The 18042-nt window shown below is 39.3% G+C and overlaps 1 protein-coding gene across 1 annotated transcript in view; it reads right to left on the minus strand.

Annotated features, from left to right (window-relative positions):
* The window catches only part of LOC115219348, a 72769-nt gene extending 60115 nt beyond the window's left edge, over positions 1 to 12654 (minus strand). Inside the window, exons 1-4 of the mRNA XM_029789509.2 lie at positions 12599 to 12654; positions 11387 to 11443; positions 10803 to 10938; positions 8599 to 8637 (exon numbers count right to left, since the gene is read on the minus strand). Coding sequence (XP_029645369.1) covers positions 8599 to 8637; positions 10803 to 10938; positions 11387 to 11443; positions 12599 to 12654 — 288 coding nt within the window. The remainder of the gene's footprint in view (positions 1 to 8598; positions 8638 to 10802; positions 10939 to 11386; positions 11444 to 12598) is intronic.
* Positions 12655 to 18042: the final 5388 nt, after the last annotated feature.

An 18042-nucleotide genomic window follows, 5' to 3' on the forward strand; every position in this document is an offset into this window, starting at 1 on the left:
AATTTTGAACGAAGTGCAAAAGTTTCTACTGCCATAACAAATAGACGGAGGTAAAGGATACGCACACCACCCGTTTTCGGCGTAACCCTAACCCTAAACACCGGGTGTGCGTATTCTTTACCATCACCAACAAATGCTTCTGCGTTTTACTGAGAAATTTATAGAGCGCGAAAAAAGGCTTCTAAGTGAACAAGAGGTTAGCCATGATAAGATGGCTTCTATACTTTACATTATCGAGCGATTACTGTTTCAATCTCATTCTGAGATTTAATTATGCTTACTGTTCGTTTTTCGACATCAGTGGCAGATGCCATTAGAAAAACATATCTATTTGCAAAGGAGCCTTCTCTTTCATCGCTACCTGGTGGTTACCGCCCGTTGACGAGGGACAAAAATCCCGAAACTAGTTCGAGCGTATCACTCAGGCTTGCGAGGAAGGGATGGCCTCCCTTTGCAAATACTCCAAGGACACAGATATTGTGTCTAAAGCCAGCTAGAGACGAAGATCTCTTGGGGCTATAAAGCTACAGTAACACCCCCTCCCCAATGTGGTTAGCCATGATAAGATGGCTTCTATACTTTACAATTCTAGGCTTGTTTTTTAGAAAAGAAATGCACAGGTGATGGTGCGCGCGAGATTAATGCGAGTGAAAGGGATTCCAAAAACTATTATAAAAATATTTTTTATTATAAATGATCTTGACATTCTTTTTATTTTACATAAATTATTCTTGATTCTACAATTGTTTTATTGGAATTTATTTACGAGGATTATAAATGTTATACTCTTTTACTTGTTTCAGTCATTTGACTGCGGCCATGTTGGAGCACCATCTTTTACTCGAACAATTCGACCCCGGGACTTATTCTTTATAAGCCTAGTACTTATTCTATCGGTCTCTTTTGCCGAACGGCTAGGTGACGGAGACATAAACACACCAGCATCGGTTGTCAAGCGATGTTGGCGGGGACAAACACAGACACATATATATATATATTATATATATATATATATATATATATATTAATAAATAAAATAAAACATATGCATATATATAAACATATATGTACGTACCTACCTCTACATGTACATATACACGCATATATGAGTACAGGACACCAAAAGGACGTCGAACACAATGAGAAACGAAAACATAGACACAAACCAAAGGAACTGGACATTTTTTTTTTTAAACAACGAAAAAATAGAGTACAGGACAATTAACACAAAGAAAAAAAACCCTTCTTCAGTCGCTATGGTTTCATCTACTCTACGTTTCGAAGGATAAAAGCGAGACGTATCTTCGACAAGAAACTTTCCTTCCTGCGAAAAGCAAATCAATTAAAATACTGAGATCTTTTCGCAGAGGGGTAAAAAATGGTAACAAAAACAGGACAGTAACGACAGTACAAGGAAAAACAAGATAAGAAGGGCTGTTAACGCCGAACGAAAAAAGTATTGCGAACGCGGATTTATATATATATATATATATATATTATATATATATATATATATATATATATACGACGGGCTTCTTTCAGTTTCCGTCTACCAAATCCACTCACAAGGCTTTGGTCGGCCCGAGGTTATAGAAGACACTTGCCCAAAGTGCCACGCAGAGGGACTGAACCCGGAACCATGTGGTTGGTAAGCAAGCTACTTACCACACAGCCACTCCTGCGCCTGAAGTTATGGGTAAAATATGTTCCTGGGAACGAATTCCGATTTATAACATTGCTACTATGGGAAATTATAGCTCTGCTTTACGAGTGGTCTCCGGGAACAAATTAACTCGTACATCGCGGCATTGCACACACGCACACGCAAAGGGAATGGCAATTTGTATATATAGTCTTTGATGTACTATGTCTGGCGAGAAAAAAAAAAAAACAGAAATCAAGGTCACAACGTTTCTGATCACAGGCCTCTGTTCAGTCAAGGTTGACCTGGGACTAAAAAACATGTACTACGTAATTATAAACTAAATCATGCATATATAATGAAAAATCGATGCTTACAAGGAATAACATTTTACTGTAGGAACTCAGGTGGAATAAGTAAGTAAGTAAAGACTTTAACAGTTTATCTACTTCAGTTTAATGATGTTCAAATATGTAACCAGGATTGTTGCTTGAATTCTAGAGGAAGGAACGTTGTTTTTGACAGACTGACTGACTATCGACAATGAATTTGTAAATAAGAAAGTCGTAGAAATGTACTTATAAACAAACTATTGATTAACATAAACATCTGTTTATTATATACAAGGGGAAGATCTTTGAAGAAAGTCTATCAAAACAAAATATTTGTTCGGTAATTTCCGTAATTGTTTTTTTTAAATATTTATTTCTGTTTATATGTATTTCTCTGTTATTCTCTTTTACTTGTTTCAGTCATTTGACTGCGGCCATGCTGGAGCACCGCCTTTAGTCGAGCAAATCGACCCCCAGGACTTATTCTTTGGAAGCCTAGTACTGATTCTATCGGGCTCTTTTGCCGAACCGCTAAGTTACGGGGACGTAAACACACCAGCATCGGTTGTCAAGCGATGTTGGGGGAGACAAACACAGATACACAAACACACATATATATACGACGGGCTTCTTTCAGTTTCCGTCTACCAAATCCACTCACAAGGCTTTGGTCGGTCCGAGGCTATAGTAGAAGACACTTGCCCAAGGTGCCACGCAGTGGGAATGAACCCGGAACCATGTGGTTGGTAAGCAAGCTACTTACCACACAGCCACTCCTGCGCCTATGTGTATGTAGTAAACATGTATGCACGTGTTTGTGTGCATGTATGTATGACACATACACAAAAATATATACATACACTTAGATACAAAAATATGCATGCATACATACATACAGAAACACATACAAACACAAAAAGTTCATAAACTTAGGGATTCACCCGAGACAAAAGAAATTAATTAATTTTTACGGTAATTGCTGAACAAATATACTTTCAGTTTTGATAGATTTTCTTCAAAAGATCGCCATACAAGGCTCTTCTATGTGCACCAGACCATTATGAAAAACATACACTTCACCACGCCTACCAAAAGGAATGAATTTTTTAAAGTTTTTTTTCCTTCGTTTATCGAAGTTTTTGATATTTTTCATTTAACAACCTCTACTTTTTTTTAGTTTAAGCTGACTACCTCTATGTATCAAAAGCAGGAAAGACCTCCACCCCATTTTCTCCGAAATTTGTTTATTTTTGTAATTTTTTTTTTTTTTTTTGCCAAAAATACCCGTTTTCGGATACGGAGGTTCCGGAGAATTGCCAAAAATCGGCATTGTGAAATTCTACAAAGAAGACACTTGCCCTGGGTGCCACGCAGTGGGACTGAACCCGGAACCATATGGTTCATAAGCAAGCTACTTACCACACAGCCACTCCTACGCCTATTATTTTAATTATTTTAAACATTTAAAAAAAAAAATTATCTGATCATACAGATATAGACTTGCCCAAATGCGTCAATAAATTAACATTGATATTTTTTCACCGTTGTTAATCATCTGAAATGGAACTGTCAAAGAGCGATATTCGAGCAATTTTGCTACACAACATCAAAAAAAGATGTAAAGCAGCTAAAACTGCTCGCGATATCAACGAAATGTTTGGTAAGGAAATGACCAGTAAGTGGTCAGCTCGAAAATGGTTTTAACGATTTCGCAATGGAGACCTGAGCCTTGAAGATCATGAGCGTAGTGGACGGCTGTCATCGATAACGGTCAATTGAAGACCGTCATTGAGAAAGATCCACGTGAAACCACTCGAGAACTGGCAATAGAACTTCACGTTAGCCAGAAAACTGCCTACAACCATTTGCATGCGATAGGAAAATCAAAAAACCTCGACAAATGGGTACAACACGATTTGAATGAAAATCAGAAAATGCGCAGATATGAAGTTTGCTCGTCGCTTCTTCCCCGTGACCAAACCGATTCATTTCTCGACTGTATTGTAACTTGCGATGAAAAGTGGATTCTGTACAATAACAAAACACGTTCTTCGCAGTGATTGAACCAAAATGAAGCACCGAAAACCTTCCCTAAACCTGAGCTCTTCAAAAAGGTTATGGTGACTGTTTGGTGGTATATTGCTGAACTCATCCACTATAACTTCTTAAAACCCGGAAAAACCATTACTGCAGAAACATATTGCCATGAAATTGCTAAAATGAACGAAAAATTGCTACTCCTCCATCCCAGATTGGTCAACAGAAGAGGGCCAATCATTCTTCATGACGCTCCAAAAGTTAAGGGAACTTGGTTACGAAGTTCTTCCCCACCCAGCTTATTCCCCCAGACATTTCTCCTACCGACTACAACTTTTTCAAGCACCTTGATGGTTTCTTGCGAGAGAAGGAGTTCAAAAATCAAACCGATGCTGAAAGTGCGCTCAAAGAGTTCATCAGCTCCAGGACTCCAGACTTTTATGTTACCGGAATAAATAAATTTGTAACTCACTGACAAAAATGTTGATTGTAATGGTACTTACTTTGATGAATAAAATTTCTGCATTGTTGAAATATATTGTGATGAATTTCATATTTCAAAACGTTGCTTACTTTTTACTCAGCCTGACATATTTAAACCTAACACTGTTCAATTTATGTCCTGACCCCATTTTTTTAAAGACGTGGGGTATGTTTTAACGAAATTTGTCTTACTGCTTCTTGAGGGTGAGCGCTCCGTAGCTGTTTCCAGGTTGGTTCACTTCACCAGCCGACATGGGTCAAGCAAGGTGTAGCTATTGCGAGTTCTATTATAATTCTATTGACATTAATCATGGGCTGTTTGATTTATTTTTTCAGCGTACAGTTTTCATCCCACTACCAAGTACGACATCACCCCTTCCTTTCTCATTCATAAACGCAAGAGTATTATTATAGTAGATTATCTTGGTAACCATGTGAGCTATGAAGAAAAAAATACAAAGCCCAGCATCACCATCGGATCATTCTACCCATCTGTGTAATTTTTCGCGCAATTTCACCCAGTCATTTGACCGTGAATCCCAAGACAAAAAAGAATCGCCCATGTCAAATTATATGTACAGAAGATATTGCATGCATGCATGCACACACACATATATATAATTTATATTGCATATATATGATTTATATTGCACGCACACACACCACACACACACCACACACACACACACACACACACACACACACATATAAAATTTATATTGAACATATATATATTTGTATTGCACATATATAATTTATATTGGATATATATGTAATTTATATTGGATATATATATAATTTATATTGCATATATATATGTAATTTATATTGCATATATATATGTAATTTATATTGCATATATATATGTAATTTATATTGCATATATATAAAATTTATATTGCATATATATAAAATTTATATTGCATATATATATATATGTAATTTATATTGCATATATATAAAATTTATATTGCATATATATAAAATTTATATTGCATATATATAATTTATATTGCATATATATAATTTATATTGCATATATATATATATAATTTATATTGCATACACACACACATACAAGTGAGTGGACAAACAAAAGAAAGTAGCTCAAAATATTTAGTTGGAATTACATGACCTAACCACGTCAGGCATGTTCTCTAGATCAAAATAAATTAGCATTGGGCCCCTGGTGGACTCACAAATCTAGTGTCCCGCATAGTGTCCATGCATACTACCCAGCATGCCCATGCTTTAGGACAGAACTTTTGCCAGATTTCTGTGAAAGTAGTTGTGATTATGTAGATTATGGGTTCGCAGTCTATTACTGAGAACACATACTATTTGTGTAAAGTGTTTAGCTCCACGTGGACTCCCTGCCTGTAAGCAAAGACGGTAGAATACATGACAAACCAATTATATATAAGAGGGGATCTGGAGAAATCTGGCCGATATTTCTAATAGGTCGTATGTATTAAAATAAAGCTGCTATGTCGTTAAGAAGCTCGATGTGTAACCATATGGTTTCGGGATCAATCCCATTGCGCTGCACTTAGGACAAGTGTATTTTACGGTAGCACAGGACCGGCAATGCCCTGAGTGAATTTGGTAGGCGGAAACTGTATGGAAGCCCACCATGTGTATATATGTGCGCGTGCACTACTCCTTGACAACCAGTATTGGCAGATCGGCAAAAAAAAAGAAAAAAAGCCGATACATTAAAGTAACAGACTTCAAAATACTAAGTACAGGGGTTGATTTTTTTTCCGACTAAAACCCTTCAAGGCGGTGTCCAAGCATGGTTGCAGTCCAATGACTGAAACCGGAGGTGAATAAGAGAGATAAAACAAACATACTGGAGATTTTCTTCCTTGACTTTCGTGTTTGTTCCTCCTCGGCTGTGAAATAAACTCCAGAATGAAACGAAACTTGGATCAACTGGAAAAAAACATTGAGCTCTTGATAGTTGTTGCTGTCTCAAGTCAGTCCTGAAAGAGACGAGCTATGATCAAGGATATTTTCAGCCGTAACAATCCCACCTTTTTCCTGTGCTGGGCAATCAGGACCACATTAAACAACGTGTCCTTTTCTAAAGCAGTGGGGGAAATGGGGTACGTGTGAGGATGGGGGGGCTTAAAACGATTTGACTGCTATTTCCAGCAGACAGAGCAACAACGTAGAGGCTTTCTAATGGTGGAGTGCGAAGATAAGATATTTTCAGTGCAAGCTTGTTTAGTTCAAGTCAGCAAACTTTTGATTAGATATTCTAGCCGGGACCATAGGGTTAATATTTTTTTTATTATGGTCCAGGTGTTCACATGTTTTGTATACTATGTATATAGTCTCCCTTTCAGGCAATCATCTTTTTATGTAAATCCTACCACCACTACCACAAATTGTGAGCTGTCCTTGTAATATCCCCCACTTTTTCTGATGCCTCTGTGGCCTAAAAAAGAAATCATTGTTATTATGACAAGGACTGGCAAAATCCTTGGAACGTCAGCAAAAGTGCCTTACGGTATTTCTTCAGGATCTTTACGTTCTGAGTTCAAATCCCGATAAGGGTCAACTTTGCTTTTCCTCTTCCTTAGTCGATAAAATAAAGTACCGGTCTAGTACTGGGGTAGATATAATCGACTCACCCCTTCCTTTAAAACTGCTGGCCTTGGGCCAAAATTGTTATTATTATCACCACCATCATCATCATAGGTGGCAAAGCAGACAGTCGCTAGCACGCCAAACGAAATAGCAGCATTCCATCGGTCTTTACGTTCTGCGTTCAAATTCCTCCGAGGACAACTTCGCTTTTTATCCTAGAGAAAATAACACATGAACACCGGGGCCGATTTAAACAACTTATCCCCCCCCCTTCAAAATTGCTGGCTTTATGCCAAAATGTGAAACTATCAATCATCAGACAGTCTCTCTTGACTACAATAAGCAACATGTCCGTTTGTGAAACAGAGCATGTAAATAGGAGGACGATTTGGCTGTCATTTCTAGCAAATGCAGTGACCCCGTAGAGGTTCCCTTGTTGAAGCGCCCAAGCGTACAAGGGAGGCGAAATGGCGGTGACGCCTTAAGTTTTGCCTGTAAAATATCTTGAAGTATAGAGTTTGTTGACTGGAAAATATTTTCTATATAAATAATATGCAATCGAATGGGTTGGGAAAAAAAAAACCTTGGATGAAAATTATTGTTATTTTTTCTTCAACAAATGTACTTTTAGGGACTAAAAAAAAACCCATTTTCTTTCTACACCTTATAAATATAAAAGAACTGCTTTTGTATCTTCTAGATTTTATTGACAAACTTTATCGGATTAGCTGAAAATATAGTATTACAGGAGAAAGAAAAAGATGCGTAATTCTTTATATGATTGCGTAAAATATTTCCTTGTACTTTATTGATTTTTTTTATTATTATTGTGTAATGTTTTGTTTTCCAACTAAAACTTGTCTATCCAGAACCATGTTAACAGCAGTATAACTACCGCCACCAACCCCAAACAAAGCAATGCATTGGGATCTATAATATTTATTTATTGATATCAAAAACCACAAACATAGATTAGCATAGATAGAACATAACATAGATAAATAAGCACTAGTCCCAGCGATGCTTCAGAAAAGCTATTGTTACCCCCATGGGGAACGAAAAGGGCAAGGAATTGAATGGCTGTTTCCTTTATTTTTTTTAATATTTGTGTTTCATACAACAGCAATTACGACTGTGAAAGAAAAGAATGGTGCCCCTAAACTTTTAATTATTATTTTTTTTTTTTTTCCTTTTTACATCCTTCCCTCCCAACTTCGTTCTCTTTTCCTTTTCCACGAGGTAATGAAAAAGCCATTCCGAAACTCAGCCCTGGGCCCTTAATAAACTCGTGAGCCCCCCCCCCCCCCGAACAACTTGTCCAAAAGTGTGCCCGTGCTTTAATAAACACGGCACTGAAAGGCATAGTGAAAGCGTGATTAAATTTAAGGTGGACTCGGTTTTTTAGGAACTCGACATTTACTATAACAATTATACGTAACAAAAACATGAACACACATACATAACCACACAACATAAGTCACAATACATTATTAAATAAACTTTACTTACCTTCGAAGATGATATACGAGGTTCCTCTGCCCTGTCTACCTATCTCTACCTGTCTATATATATCTATATATATATATAGTATCTCTCTTTAAAACTTATGCTTGTGAAGCATGTTTTATTTACCGTGTCTACCTAGATGTTGTGGATATATGTGGGTAGATATATAAATATATATACTCCAAAATTTGAGATATATATAAAAAAAATCTATGTTTGTGTGCGTAGGTATAACAGTAGATGTTTATGAAGGACCGTGAGTGCAGTTCCGTTTGTTTATATTAAATAAATATGTTTCGTGTATATGATGTTAGCAACATATAACAGTATGCGCGTGTGTGGGGGGGCCTATGTGTATGCAGAGAGTGAAGTATATGTATGTATGTATCTATCTATATATATAGAGAGAGATATATATAACAAGAATATAAACAATTTGTAGAAATTCTGATGTATGTAAATTTAGTACAAACATATACTAAAAAAACCGCTCCTTAATCCGGTCAACGAAGATGACAGTCAAGTTGGTATATATATATATATTTATATAAGTTGTTGAAAGCAATGCAGAAAGTACTTTTTTTCTCTCTTAGATATTTCGGCAAATTGAGTATCGGTTTGTTCGAAAAAAGAAACAACACATGTATATAATAAATGTGTGTGAGTATATATATATATATGTGTGTGTGTGTCTATATTAAACACACATTCCGTTGGTTTGTTTAATCGTAAGTTTTGCTGCAGGGAACGAAAGAGCTGTGTGCTTGGCTGAGTGGCTTGAGACTGATTGAGGTGCTGCTTAATCTATGAAATACAGAGAGGTGGTGTGTACGAGTGTTTTTAGCTTCTGTGTCTGTGATAAAAAGCGTGCTTGGTGGAGACGGCGAAAAAAAAAAACACGGATATTAACTGTTTATGTGGTGGAGGTGGCGGCGGCAGGGATATTTACTGTTCGTGTAGCGGTAGTGGTGGCAGCGGCGGCAGGCAGGGATATTAACTCTATTAAGGTGAGGGCGGCGGCAGCGGAGGCGGGGGCAGCGGCGATGGTTGATTCTCACTGCGATAGTCACGGTGGAGTGGCGGTGATGGTGGTGGTGCTAGTGAGACGGTAATACGGTAGAGGCGACGGCAATAGCGATGATGATGATGATGAACGTAACAAAATGATGGTGATCGTGACGGAGACGACGGCGATAATGATGCCGGTAGCACAGATGATGATGGTGGTGGTGGCGGTGTTGTTGCCGGCGTCTACAATGGTGGTGATGATAGTGATGGCGACGGTGATGAGAGAGCTCACCACCATCTGACGCAACAGAATATGTTGTGACGTCACAGCTGTAGAGGTTTAAAAGACAGAGTTGAGCTTGACGATGATGATAATGATAGTGATGGTGTTGATGGTTATAGTTATAATAAAGCTGGTGACGGAACTGTTAGCATTAGTGTTGGCGGTGGTAGTGGTGACAATGGTGCTGCTGACGATGATGATGTATTCTCGTCAGCTGTACCTATTCTGTGCATACTTCATCCTCTGTCCAGTTGCGCTTTCCTCTTTCCTTAGACTGACCATTTTACCTAAATTGACATATCAGCAATCCTTCAAGATGGAACTGAAGCACAAGGCCCAACCATCTCCAGATCCCCTTCATTACTTCCTCTTGAGGAATAACTGAATGGAATAACTGAATCGATGGAACATCAGAAAAAAAATTGCCTTGTAATATTTGTTCCAGCTCCTTACACTGAGTTCTGATGACACTGAGATCAATTTTACTTTTCATTCCTCCAGAGTGGGGGAAGAGATCGATAAAATAAAGTCCCAGTCAAGTACTGGGGTTGATATAACTGACCAACCATCTTCCCCTAAAATTGCTGGTCTTCTTCTTGTCTTGCAACGGCATTCACCCATGAGGAGTTAAGCCAGCTTCCTATTGAGTTCACTGCATCATGGGTCAAGGCAGTTCATGCACATCATCTGGTAACTGATTCTGCAACATGTTGAAGCCATTTTCGGTTCCATTGACAAATGCCAAAGACTCAAGGGCCATAAACGAGCTCCATATCTGCCCAACCTTTGACCTCATCATGGTGGGAAAGTTAAACGAGTGAGTGTCAAAGCCATGCTGCCAGGAACTTTGAGTCGCCGGTAGGGCCACCCAAGGTGGACAGGTCTGACACCGGTGATGCTAGGGCTGCAACCTCACTAACTGAAGGGTAATGGTGAATTCCAGGTGGCATCTGTTCTGGAAACCAGCAGCTTCCTGGTGGTGTTGGATCACATCTTCAGACATCCTGCAGTGAGAAGGTGTACCACAGAAGCCTGGTGTCATGTATGATGGCCTACAAATACAGACAGGAACTGTGTTTGAGGGCCCCAATTATCCCATGAAATGCTTATGAACTTGCAACAAAACATAAGATTGTTGGCCTTGTTCCTGAATCAAAAACATTTCTTCCTCCTATATACAGTACTTTTATTAAGTTTCAAACCATTTCATTTCTCACAAGCTGATGGAGTAAGTCAAAGAAATGGGTCGCACACAAGACATGATCCCATTGAAGTGAGATGTAAAGGGTTTGTAGGTCAGTCCCTCTGCTGAGCCTACAAATATGCAGGGCATCATAGGAACCAGTGGGCCAAGTTGGCTCTGAAGGCAGCAAGGCTTGCCTCAGGGTAGCTATGAATTAGATGTGAGCCCAGGAAAGGGTAATACTAACTTGATACAGGCAGGGTTTTGATCCACCCTAGTCAGGTCACCTGGACAGGTATGTCTAAGAGCCAAAATACCCAGTGATTCCAGGAAATATCACTGATGATGTGTCCAGGTACATCACAGGATGAATACTGTATGGAAAAACAAAGACATATAACTATAATTTGAATGCTATATCTTGACTCTCTTCCATATCTGAAAAAACTTTTTACAGGTGATATATACAGTTTATTGTGAAGGTGTATAGCTTGGTTAGAGCGCCGGGCTGACAATCATGAGGTAGTTTCTCAGACTGGGCTCTCTGTTGTATTCTTGAGTAAGACACTTTGTTTCACGTTGCTCCAGTTCATTCAACTATAGATAATTTATGTTCCTGACACCAGCTTAATAATCCTTTCTACTAAAGGCACAATGCCAGAAATTTTGTGGGAGGGGACTAGTCAATTACATTGACCCCAGTGTTTCACTGGTACTTAATTTATCAATTCCGAAAGGATAAAAGGCAAAGTTAACCCCAGTGGAATTTGAACTCAGAATGTAAAGATGGACAAAATATCACTTGCATTTTGCTTGGTATGTTAACGATCCTGCCAGCTTGCTGCCTTACATCAGCTTAATAATGAGTTTTTTTTTTAAAGTAAATTCTTCATTACTTTCAAAATTAATTGAAACAATGGCCAAGTATTTGATCAGAAATATGGCACTGTCGGATATGACAACAAGGATTTCAGTTGATTTGATCAACAGCTTGCTCATGAAATTAATGTGCAAGTGGCCGAGTACTCCACAGACATGAATACTCTTAATGTAGTTCTCAGGGTGATCCAACATGACATGGAATGTGACAATACTGCCCCTTTGAAATACAGGTACTACTCATTTTTGCCAGGTGAGTGGACTGGAGCAACATGAAATAAAGGGTCTTATTCAAAGACACGATATACCACTGGGAATTGAACTCACAACCTCATGATCGTAAGCCAAATACCCTAACCACTAAGCAATACGCAATCACTAGAAATATGGTAACAAAAATGTTAAAGTAATAATTCTTTTCCATAACAGAAATTCAAAGAATTTTTTTTTTATAAAGTTAACGTAGGTTAACTTACACTTTGCTTTTTATTTTTCACAAAATAACAGATTTAGAAGAAAAAATTATTTTGGATATGTGGCCCTTGTTAAATAGCAAATGCACCACACTGCTATAATTCTGTAGATATTTCTCCATCAATGAAGTTTTGAATTCACCGAGACACAGTGCTTTCCAATATCAAATATCTTACTTCTTTGATCCAAGCCTCTTGTTTTTCAGCTTCTCTGTTTTACACAGATCCAACATCTAGCTCCTCTTTCTTCTACCTCCCTAATTAAAGTTCATTGCTCTCCAGTTTCTTCTCTTTTCAAGTCTTAACCCTTTCAACTCGTAGGTCTACTATCCTTCCGTTAGTCTATTGCTTCCTTGAGCATAGGCTGTTGGTGACTTTCCACCATACTTCTCAAGTTTTCAGCTACCTTTCAAATTTTGCTACACTGCAGCAGGTTTCCCTGAGAGAAGGCCTTCATCTGCCAGGTCTTGTTGGTTTTGAATTGTCATTGGTGTTTCTTTAACTTTTACTTTTTACTAGATCAATGCTCAAGCAAAAAGGACTGATTGATTCAATAGCAGAGCCCTGAGAACCATCAAGAACACTAGATGGTACCATCACATTTCCAACCGAGAACATATCAGCCCAAGCATCCCACCACACAGTTATATGCCATATGCTCTGGTACTGACATATCCTCTGCCTTATGTGCTGGTACGGACATGTTTTCCACTGTATGCACTGGTACGGACATGTCCTCCATTGTATGCACTGGTACGGACATGTCCTGCACCGTATGCACTGGTAAGGACATGTCCTCCACCGTATGCACTGGTAAGGACATGTCCTCCACCGTATGCACTGGTAAGGACATGTCCTCCACCGTATGCACTGGTAAGGACATGTCTTTCACCGTATGCACTGGTAAGGATGTCTTTCACCGTATGCACTAGTAAGGACATGTCCTCCCCCGTATGCACTGGTAAGGACATGTCCTCCACCGTATGCACTGGTAAAGACATGTCCTCCACCATTTGAACTGATACAGACATTCTTCCGCCTCCTGCTAAATCATCCAGTCAGAACCTATTATCTACTCAAGCTTACCCTACTGATGCAGATTGCCCAGTGTTTCTGAATCTGTCTAGCTTTTATCCTGAAGTTACTGGCCACTTGTCTATGTTGAGAACACTTCTCAGAAGGGAAAGAATGTAGAATTCACATTCTATTTCCAGGTGACTCTATCCTGAAGCTGGTGCAGATGATTTGGTCATTTGCATGACAGAACTCCAAGAGCTTCAACACACAAATATATTATTCTTCTACTTTTCACCCATTCTCTACTGCCAGTCATCACTACTTCTCCCCACTGATCCATTTTTAATGATATACCTCCAGCTTATATTTACTATCAGCTCCCTCTCCACCCTTGTTCACCATTTGCCCCTACCCCCATTTCTCTCAATGTTTAACCAGCCATCCTGATCTTGTCCCCATACTCTCTTCTATTTATCTTTTTGTACCTCGAGGGCATGCTCTGTAAACCTTGTAACAAACTTTCTCTTTCTAGTTCCACTCCAATTACTCCCACCCACCTTTATGTAATGTGAGAAGCTTTGTATCACCTCTGCAGCAAGAAACCTGTTCCTCTCCTCTTATACTTTATCCCCTTAACATCAAGCATAAAACCACCTCTCTCTCTCTCTCTTTCTCTACTATACTCTCACTCAGTCTAGTGGGCTCTATAGTCTTGCAAGTTACATGGCACACTCACCAGTGCTGGTGCCATGAAAAAAAATAGAAGCACCCAGTATACACTATAAAGTGGCTGGCATTAGGGAAGGCATCTAATCAGAGAAACCATGTCAAAGCAGACATTGGAGTACAATACAGGCCTCCAGCTTAGTGAGATACTGTTGAAATGTCAACACATACCAACATGAAAGACAGGCATTAAATGATGTGCATGTGTCAGAGGGAACTTGTGGATGCAAGTTTTCTATGGCTGGATGCCCTTCCTGCCATCAACCTTCACCGGTTTCCAAGCGAGGTAATATTTCCCCATGGCCAGACATGTTTTCATAGAAGATCGGAAACAAAGGACACCATTTGCATGATGATATTTGCAGCTATCATGCAATGCCAAGGCAAGGAAACCTAAACACACACACATACAAAACAGGTTTCTGTCTCAGTGGGATTTGATTTCAGAACATTAAGAGCTGTGACTAAATACTATCAGGTATTTTGTCTCATGCTAAGACAATTCTGCCAATTTTACATTAATAACCATTTAAAATGTCGGCACAGTGTTGGTTTGTTTACATTCCATCTACAAAAAGACACCTATTTCTGTCACACTAACCTTCCATCATCAGACACAAGATTACCTCCTTCAATGCCCCCTCCCATCTCTAAAATTCCTTGTCTTCTAATTCATTTGGTGACCCTGCCGGTGCTGGTGTCACATAAAAGCATCCAGTTCATACTGTGAAGTGGTTGGCATTTGGAAGGGCATCCAGTAGTAAAAACCATGCCAAAACTGACCTCACCTGTGCTGGTGCCACATAAAGAACACACAGTCCACCCTACAGACAATTCTGCCAATTTACATTAATAACCATTTAAAATGTCAGCACAAGGCCAGCAATTTTAAGTGGGGGGTAAGTCAATTACATCAATCCATGTACTGAACTGCTACTACATTTTATTGACCTTCAAAGGAAGAAAAGCAAAACTGACCGCAGTAGGATTTGAACTCAGACCACAAAGAGTCAGAAAGTAAGCTGCTATACATTTTACCAGCTCATCACCCTCCAATCTACATCAATAACAATAACACATTTTAAATTAATTTTATGTCTAGGATTTATTAAATCTGAAATAAGAAATGAATTCTTCTTGGTTCTTATTTTCTTCAACATTGGCATGTGTTTAATCACTACTCTTCATGAATAACACTTACCATTCCAGGCTAGCGGTTTTGCCATTTGGATTGTGGTGCTGGAGTTGAGGATCGAGTGTTTTGACAGCTGGTTTGTTTTTATTATTTGTTCTTCCATGAAGGCACATGGCTCAGTGGTTAGAGCATTGAGCTCACAATCGTAAGTTAGGGAGTTCGATTCCTGGACCAGGCTATGTGTTGTGCTCTTAAGCAAAGCACTTTATTTTCATGTTGCTCCAGTTCACTCAGTTGTAGAAATGAGTTGCAACATCACTGATGCCAAGCTGTACCAGCCTTTGCCTTTCCCTTGGACAACATTAATGGCATGGAGAGGGGAGGCAACTGCTGGTCTTCCGTAAACAACCTTGTCTAGACTTGTGCATCGGAGGGTCACTTTCTAGGTGCACTCCAATGGCCATTCATGACTGAAGGGGAATCTTTACCCTTAGTGCTATCCCACCATTTTATACACAATTCATCGTGGGTTTGACTTTTGTGCCTTTTATCACACTGGCATGGGTTAGCTGAAACTTGACGATTTTCTATTTTCTACGGCTGAATGCTTTTACTCTTACTCTTTTACTTGTTTCAGTCATTTGACTGCGGCCATGCTGGAGCACCGCCTTTTGATCAAGCAACTCGACCCCGGGACTTATTCTTTGTAAGCCCAGTACTTATTCTATCGATCTCTTTTGCCGAACCGCTAAGTAACGGGGACATAAATACACCAGCATCGGTTGTCAAGCAATGCTAGGGGGACAAACACACACATATATATATACATATATACAACAGGCTTCTTTCAGTTTCCGTCTACCAAATCCACTCACAAGGCTTTGGTTGGCCCAAGGCTATAGTAGAAGACACTTGCCCAAGGTGCCATGCAGTGGGACTGAACCCGGAACCATGTGATTGGTAAACAAGCTACTTACCACACAGCCACTCCTGTGCCTTTTTGTGTGATATATTTTACAAGTGAAGCAATTTCTATTTTTCTTTCCAATGGTTTTCAAACACTGAATGCTCAAACTATGGGTTTCTTTGTTATTGCTTACAGGAGACTGTAAACAAAAACAATTATGGCTGTGTGTTGAAGAACCTTGCTTCTCAACCATGTGATTTTCAGTTTGGTCCTACTGCATGGCACATTGGGCAAGTGTCTTCTACTGTAGTCCTGGGTCAACCAAAACCTTGTGAATGGATTTGGTATACAGCCTACCAGATGCTAGAAGCTTATGGAGTCATCAGGAGAGAATATGCAGTTTCAGGTCCTTCCTCTTGATGTCTTTATTGTGCCCCTCTCTCACCAAGATGATGCCCTGCTTGCTAGATCATCTGGTTACTAGGTTTCATTTAATATTCTTCTAACCACAGGATGGTGAGCTGGCACAATCGTTAGCACACCGGGCGAAATGCCTAGTGGTATTTCGTCTGCTGTTACACTCGGAGTTCAAATTCCACTCTGGTCGACTTCACCTTTCATCCTTTCAGCGTCGATTAAATAACTACCAGTTACGCACTGGGTTCGATGTAATTAACTTAATCCCTTTGTCTGTCCTTGTTTGTCTCCTATATGTTTAGCCCCCTGTGGGCAATAAAGAAATATTCTTCTAGCCACTGCTCATTGACTCTTAACCAAATCCTGTAGTTTGCCTTCTCCACTACATCATCATCATCGTTTAACGTCCGTTTTCCATGCTAGCATGGGTTGGACGGTTCGACCGGGGTCTGGGAAGTCAGGAGGATGCACCAGGCTCCAGTCTGATCTGGTAGTGTTTCTACAGCTGGATGCCCTTCCTAATGCCAACCACTCCGTAAGTGTAGTGGGTGCTTTTTACGTGCCAGGGGAGGCTGGCATCAGCCACGTCAGATGGTGCTTTTTACGTGCCACCAGCACAGGTATCACAACTACAATTTCTATTTGATATTTATTTTGATGTTGATGTACTTGACTCAATAGGTGTCTTCAAGTACAGCAGGTCACGTGCCACCGGCACAGAAGCCAGTCAAGGCGGCGCTGGCACCGGCCACGTTCAGATGGTGCTTTTTATGTAGCTTCAAAATTTTGATGATGTGATTGTTTATTTTTAGAATGACATTGAAGAGTAGGTGTGATAGTTTGGATCTGGCAGGATTGAACATAAAACAGGTAGCATATTTGGGCCTGTTATGGCCAGTTTAAATGCTACAGGATTACGGTAAGGGCTTGCTGGCAGTTGAGTACAGACACTATGTCACCCACAACATAATCACAAGCCAATGAAAGAATTTCTATATGGTTGATTCAATGCCAGATTTAGCAACCAAATCTCCCTCAAGTTGCAACTTATTATGTAAAAAGATTATAAAAAAAAAGGAGGGGGAAACATTGAACAGTGCAATCGGGATTGTCATGGATGGAATGCCTTTGAGCACAGATTTGCTTGACTGATCAGGACTGCAACAATAACAGCTACAATAGCAACATGGATGAGCGTAATAAATATCTGTATCATGCTACTTGAACCTGAGGCAAAAGCATTTAAACTTTTAGCTTTCAAATTTCTCTATCAAATGTAATGCTTATTTATTCAAATAGTTTTGAATTAATCATGTGTTAACTTATATCTTTGATATTTCAATGATGCAATTGTTTATTTTTAGAATGACATTGTGAGATAGGTGTGAAAGGCCAGATCTGGCTGGTTTCAATACAAAA

Source organism: Octopus sinensis, linkage group LG14 (genome assembly GCF_006345805.1).
Source record: "Octopus sinensis linkage group LG14, ASM634580v1, whole genome shotgun sequence".
Lineage (NCBI taxonomy): Eukaryota > Metazoa > Mollusca > Cephalopoda > Octopoda > Octopodidae > Octopus > Octopus sinensis.